This window comes from Cebus imitator, unplaced genomic scaffold, assembly GCF_001604975.1.
Source record: "Cebus imitator isolate Cc_AM_T3 unplaced genomic scaffold, Cebus_imitator-1.0 Scaffold123, whole genome shotgun sequence".
In the NCBI taxonomy this organism is placed as follows: domain Eukaryota; kingdom Metazoa; phylum Chordata; class Mammalia; order Primates; family Cebidae; genus Cebus; species Cebus imitator.
The window spans coordinates 2,244,634-2,251,496 of record NW_016107438.1 but is presented as its reverse complement, the minus strand read 5'-3'; the positions used below and the strand labels follow the sequence as shown (position 1 = coordinate 2,251,496).

General features: G+C 54.1%; 1 protein-coding gene across 2 annotated transcripts in view; it reads right to left on the bottom strand.

The window, feature by feature from the left end:
• Window positions 1–6,863, bottom strand: part of IGF2BP1 (insulin like growth factor 2 mRNA binding protein 1) — a 54,340-nt gene that overhangs the window by 33,960 nt on the left and 13,517 nt on the right. For both annotated transcript variants that reach the window (XM_017540064.2, XM_017540065.2), the window contains exon 3: window positions 5,461–5,497. In XM_017540064.2, coding sequence (XP_017395553.1) covers window positions 5,461–5,497 — 37 coding nt within the window. The remainder of the gene's footprint in view (window positions 1–5,460; window positions 5,498–6,863) is intronic.

The window sequence follows — 6,863 nt, the reverse complement described above, 5'->3', positions numbered from 1 at the left end:
TAGAGACAGGGTTTCACCATGTTGACCAGGATGGTCTCGATCTCTTGACCTCGTGATCCACCCACCTCGGCCTCCCAAAGTGCTGGGATTACAGGCTTGAGCCACCGCGCCCGGCCTAAATATCTTTAAATTTAATACATTTCCTTTTTTAATATGGCTCACAGAAAATAAAAGCTTACATATATGGCTCACACTGCATTTCTATCGGACAGTGCTGGGCACTGTGCTACAGTACTGAACATACAGTGATAGGCATGGTCCCTGCTTTCATGGGGTTAACAGTGCAGCAGAGGACCTGGTTTGATTTGGTTTGGTTTGATATAAGAGAATAGACAAAGCTAACTTGGGGGTGAGGGAGGGCTGTTTACTGGACCCCTTCAGAAGTAGGTGATTTTGCTGACTCTTCAACAAGAGGATTCCATGTGGCTGACACCAGAGTAGAAGCCCCCTCCCAAAGCTGGCCCCTCTCCCACTTGTCCCTCCCATCTGGAAGTTGCCCTAAGGTGCCAACCTCTGCCTTTTCCAGAAAATCACTACTGACTCAGTCCTTACTCCCCACCCCGCCTCATCCCTACAGGGTAAAGAAGTGGTGAAAAAAAAATTGTCCAAGAAAACTTCTGAAGGGGGCGGACCTGGCACGCTTCAAGCATGGCAGTAGCAGAGAAAGGAGGCGGGGGCGGGGAAGGGAGGAGGAGCTGGCCAAAAGCCCAGGGCTCTGTGCCAGGCTGATCCAGAGGCAGGGCAGCCAGACAGGCGGGAGGACAGGCAGGCGGGCAGGCTGTCGGGTGGCAGGCTGACAGGGGTAGGGGCCAGAAAACACTGACCTACTAGGAGATGTGGGACTGGCCAGAGCAGATGCCACCATCACAAAGAAAGCCAGAGTGTGAGAGGACTGGAAGGCAAGGACACCACTGGAATGCAACTGTCGCCCTATGAGCAAGGTCTTTTAATGTATGTGGCATACATGCACTGCCTCCTTCCTACATCACTTGTTGGGGAAAAGTAGGAAGGAAAAGCAGGTCACCAAGAGCTACTCTGGGCTGAACCCTTCTTCCCACTCTGGAAGGCTCTTCCACCCATATTTAGGGGAGACAAGGGAATCACTCAGCTTACATAAAGACAGACATAGAGAATCACTCAGCCTATATGACCACACACATGACCACAGACACATGCAATACACACATCTTTTTTTTTTTTTTTTTGAGACGGAGTTTCGCTCTTGTTACCCAGGCTGGAGTGCAGTGGCGCGATCTCGGCTCACCGCAACCTCCGTCTCCTGGGTTCAGGCAATTCTCCTGCCTCAGCCTCCTGAGTAGCTGGGATTACAGGCACGCGCCACCATGCCCAGCTAATTTTTTGTAGTTTTAGTAGAGACGGGGTTTCACCATGTTGACCAGGATGGTCTCGATCTCTTGACCTCGTGATCCACCCGCCTCGGCCTCCCAAAGTGCTGGGATTACAGGCTTGAGCCACCGCGCCCGGCCACAATACACACATCTTAACCTGTCACCAAGAAGTTCCAGTTGAAAAACATAAGATTCATACATTGAGGCAGAAAGGAAAGGGGGTAAGCCTCTGAAGCCTGAGAGGATGTGAAACAGTCACCCTCATTTCACAGATGGAGAAACTGAGGCTCAGAGAAGGATATCAACTTGCCAACTTGGAGGCAGGACTTGTAGGCTGCTTGTGCTCACTGCACCAAACTGTGCTACTTTCTCTCTGAAGACAAGTGTTAATACAGCAGAAGTCTGAACAGCCCCGACGTCAGGAGCAGGAAAGGTGCCCATATTCTGTATGGTTAAGTGCATGCCAACTGGCTTTTACCGCATGCGGCTCTAATTTGGGCACGGGATTTCACTCGCAGAAGAGCTAAGTGCCCTATAATACGGCTGGATAGCTTTCAGGGAGATTTGTTAACAGGGTGAAAGGGTGCTCACCAAAAATTCCTACCACACAAAATGTCATCTTGGTCTGGGGGAGGAAGGAAGCAGCTTGTGGAAGGTGCTAAGTGGCAGTGGGGTCAAGCCAACCTCAGCATGAATACTTTGCTCAATTCGCCTATCTCGGAAACAGTTTGACAAGAAACCCATCTGAGCAGCCGACGGTGAGCAGGCCAAAACAGAAGCTCCGGGACAGCCCAGCTCTTTCCAGACAAATTCCACATCAGCCTGGGCCACCTGCCACCCTCTCCCCAACCTTGAGTGGCTCCCAAAGGGGAGCTGGTCAGGTAGGAGCACAGAGAATAGGGGACCCGAGGGGTGGACTGAGGGATGTGGAGAAAAAACCATCAGGACAAACCTAAAGTGTGAGGACAAATGTAAAAGAGGTGACCCAACAGGAGCTGTGCAACTGAGCCTTCCTGCTAGAAGCAGAGAGAGAGAGGTCCCCTCAAGGACATTGCTCACCATCCTTCTCAGACTGGCAGTGGGAAGGGAAGTTTCCAGAATCTTCCCTGGAGGTCGGGAAGGTTACTAAGTTCACTAAGCTACGACAGAGGGAAAGGTGGCGGGGTGCAAGAAGACCATTTGCAGCCCAGCCCGCCTCCCTGGAGATGATGGTTTAGCTCTCATCCCCGCTGGAGATGCCAGCCTCTCTCCAGAAAGCTTAAAAGTCACACGCTCATGGCCGGGAGCGGTGACGTCTGCCTATAACCTCAGCACTTTGGGAGGCCAAAGTGGGCAGATCCCTTGAGGTCAGGAGTTGGAGACCAGCCTGGCCAACATGGTGAAAGCCCGTCGCTACCAAAAATACACAAATTAGCCAGGTGTGGTGGCGGGCGCCTGTAATCCCAGCTACTCGGGAGGCTGAGGCAGAAGAAGCGCTTGAATCCAGGAGGCGGAGGCTGCAGTGCACCAAGATGGCGCCACTGCACTCCAGCCTGGGCGACACAGCGCACGCTCAGGCCCTCGGCGGCTCAGAGGCCCGGCCGAGGATGGAGCTGGCGCCCAGTGGAAGGCGTCATGAGAGGTGCCTTGGAAAGAGACAGAGTCCCGCTCTCTCCTCCAGAGGCAACAACCGAGGTAGCCCTCTCAGAAGCAGAGAGGAAACCAGACCAGCCTCCATAGCAATCCCACTTCGGCAGCTTCCCCACTGCACGGTGAGAAGGGCCCAGCGGGCCTCCGCGTGCTCCTCGGGGTCCTTAGTGACCCCTGGTGAGGATGGACAAGCATCTGGGCACCAGCCCCACAAGCGTGTGCGTGCCCGTCAGTGGCCAGCGCTGCGCAGGAGCCCTCAGGGATCGGGCATCCGCGTCCCCCCCAGCTGGCAACAACGACCTGCTGGTGGGAAACCGGCACCACTGCTGGCTTCCTCCTGGCGGGGCTTCCTCAGCCAGTCCCTGCACGGCCCCGCGTGGCCCTCCTTCCCCTCAAGTGCCCTCTCTGCAGAGGTCTTCCTCCCCAGGGCTCCCCACGGTCTAGAATGCCCTACCACCACGGATGCTGCCTGGGAGAGCTGAGTGCCTTCCAAGATGGTTCCCGCCTATCTTTGACCAGGAGGAGGGGTAGCTCTTCAAGAGCCAAGAGGACCTAGGCGGAGAACACGGTGGTTGGCAGGGCCGGGAAGGCGCAGCAGAGCGGGCCACTGAGGGGGACGGCGACTGGGGGGGCTGAGACAGACGGGGAGTCTGAGGGGACGGGGACTGCGGGGAGAACCACTGAGGGGGACGGGGACTGAGGGGAGACTGAGGGGAGAACCACTGAGGGGGACGGTGCCTGGGAAAGGCGGCGGCAGCTGAGGCGGGGGAGGGGCGCCCTGGTGAACGGGCAATTGAGAACTGAGACGGCGCAGCTGAGGGGCGGGCCGCCCCCTCCCCAGCCCCTCTCACCTAACCCGGGAAGCTGAGCACTCGCCCTTCCACCCCGGCCTCTGGGTGGGCTGAGGCCGCAGAGCGCAAGGAGGGGGACAGAGCAGCCCCCAGCCCCTCCACCACACGGCTCCGGGTCTCCGGGTCTCGAATGTTCTACCGCCAGAGCCCCCGGGCGCCCCGACTCGACTCGCTCCAAACCTGTCCCGCGGAGACAAGCGGCCCAAGGCTACCCGCCCTGGGCCCCGAGGGGGGAGGGGACCCGCGGCAGGGGCTGCGGGGTGGGGGTGGGGACCAGGACTTTGCCCTTTGTCTCTCTCCAGAGCCACCGGCCAGTCGAAACCCGACCTCGTGGCGAAGCCAGGCAGCCGGCGAGGGGCAGGCTCCCCCTCTGGGGTCCTTTAGTAAATCCAGACCCGACCTCCCCGTGGTCTGGGCTGTGACTGAGGTGGTCCTGTGGGGGAGGGGGCTTCCCGCCTGCACCAGGCCTGCAAGCATTTAAGTGGCAACCGGTTGGGGGTGGGGAGCCGGGGAGAGGCTGGAAGTGGGGCCGCGGAGGCTTGAGGGGAGAAAATGGCCCAGGAGGCGACGGGACGGGGCGGGAGGCCTCCCACTGAGAGGCCAGGAACTGAGGCCTGGGAGCAGGGTGGGGGCACGGAACCTGGAGCCTTCGGGCCGCAGAGAAAATAACTCTCCTCCCAGGCAAGTCCCCACAGAAGACCTTCTGGGAAGCTCCACAGCCAAGTCACAATAGAAGTCATACTCGCACCCATGCAGAGTAGTACGTTTGTTTTGGGGGTGAGAATGACCTTTCAGACCTTTAGGGGTGTCATCGATGAATGATTTGTTAGTAACTCACCTTTGCATGGTGCTTTAGAGTTCACAAAGTACTTCTTTATGCCCACACTATGAACCTGGAACTACCACAAGTTGAGCCTCTCAACAACCAGGGGAGACTGAGAATATTGCTACTTCCGTTCTGCAGGTCAGAAAACGGGCTCAGAGAGGTCAAGGTGACACTGGCCAGCAAGTGTCACTACACTGTGCAGCCTGTTCCTGCTTGCCAGGGAAAAAAAAGGTAACTGGATTACTGTTTTTTAGAAACTAACATGTATGAAACCAGGCTCCGTGGCTGGTGCCTGTAAACCCAACACTTTGGAAGGCTCAGGCTCTCCCTTGAGCCCTGGAAGTCAAGGTTGCAATGAGCTGTGATTGTACCACTGCACTCCACCCTGGCGACAAAAGGAGACCCTGTCTAAAGAAAGAAAAAAGAAACTAACATGTATGAACTATGAATTATGATTCTGTAGACTTGTATGTAACAAAGGTCAACTCTTTGTCCCTTCCTGCTGGGAGTCGGGGGGAGGGGGAGGAGGGGAAGGGAAGCATCTCAATCCCTGCCCTTCCCCCCAAGCTCCCATTTTCCCCTGGGTTGAACCCAAACAAAAGAGGAGGGGGGGGGATCAGCCAAAAGCTCCAGCCCTTGGTACCTTCCAGAAGCGTCGAAGGATGGAGGTTCCTAGAACTCAAAATACTAATTCCTCTTATTTTATGAGGCTTCTGGAGATAGGGAGGATTCAGGTGAGGAAACAGATTCCCAGGAAAAGAGAGAGTGATCCCAGATCCCACACCTTTCACATCTGCAAAAGGACAAGCTGAGGCTGACACCTAAGTTCTAACCACTCAGATCTTTCTTCTGCTTTGCTCAGCTCCCTCTCAGTGCATTATTTCATTCCAACAGAATAACCATTTCCCATCTTAGCTGCCCAGACAAGGGGAGAAAATTTGGACCCATCCATCTCAATTTTCTTCAACCAGCCGGGCGCAGTAGGTCATGCCTGTAATCCGAGGACTTTGGGGGGCCAAGAAGGGCAGATCACAAGAGATCAGGAGTTCAAGACCAGCCTGGCCAACATGGCAAAACCCTTTTTCTACTAAAAATACAAAAATTTGCCAGGTGTGGTGGCACATACCTTTAGCTACTCGGGAGGCTGAGGCAGGAGAATCGCTTGAACCTGGGAGGCAGAGATTGCAGTAGCCAAGATTGCACCACTGCACTCCTCCCTGGGTGACAAAGCGAGACTCCATCTCCAAAAAAAAAAAAACAACAGTTTTCTTCAACCATTCAAGATAATCTGAAAATCTCAACAGTGACAGGAAAATACAATGCAAGGTATGTATGAAATGCCTGGGGAGGATGGAGACTCAGAGCAAAGAGAAATTTTATCTGCTAAGCTTATGCCCCACCCTCTAGCCCCTGCAAAAAAAAACCTCAAGAAAACCTCAACCTCTCTAAATATTGGAGGATATCCCAACTTTTTTTTTTTTTTTTTTTTTAAGAGACAGGGTCTCATTCTGTTGCCCAGGCTGGAGTGCAGTGGCACCATCATAGCTCACTGTAACCTGAAACACCGGGGCTCAAGCAACCTTCCTGCCTCAACCTCCCGAGTTCCCAACTTCTAAGAGAGCTCAGCTTTGAAAAAGAAATGCCTGGATTTGAAATCCCAGCACTCTTACTTATTGACGGTGTGACCTTAGTTCAGATTATTCTGTAGAATGAAGATAATACCTTCAGAGTTCTTTGGGGAATTCGGTGAAGTGACATTGTGAGCTGAGTAGATACTCCATAAATGCTCTTGTAATTGTAGTAGAAACTCATCTTTTGACCCTCATTGCCTCGCATTGTTCAGAAGCAAAGATGCTCAATAAGGGAAATAGACAGGAGTGGCTGCCCTACCTACTGAGAGCCTCATTTCTGTGAATCATCACTGAATGCCTCCTTCTTCTAGGTGAATGAATGGTTTGCCCAAAAACAGCTCCCAGTCTATCCAGAGTCTCACTGTGTCACACAGGTTGGAGTGCAGTGGCACAACCTCGGCTCACTGCAACCTCCACCTCCCGGGTTCAAGCGATTCTGCTGCCTCAGCCTCCCAAGTAGCTTGGATTACAGGCGCTTGCCACCACGCCCAGCTAGTTTTTATAGTTTTAGTACAGACGGGGTTTCAATGTTAGCCAGGCTACTCCACAATGCTCTTCTTTTTTTTTTTTTTTTTTT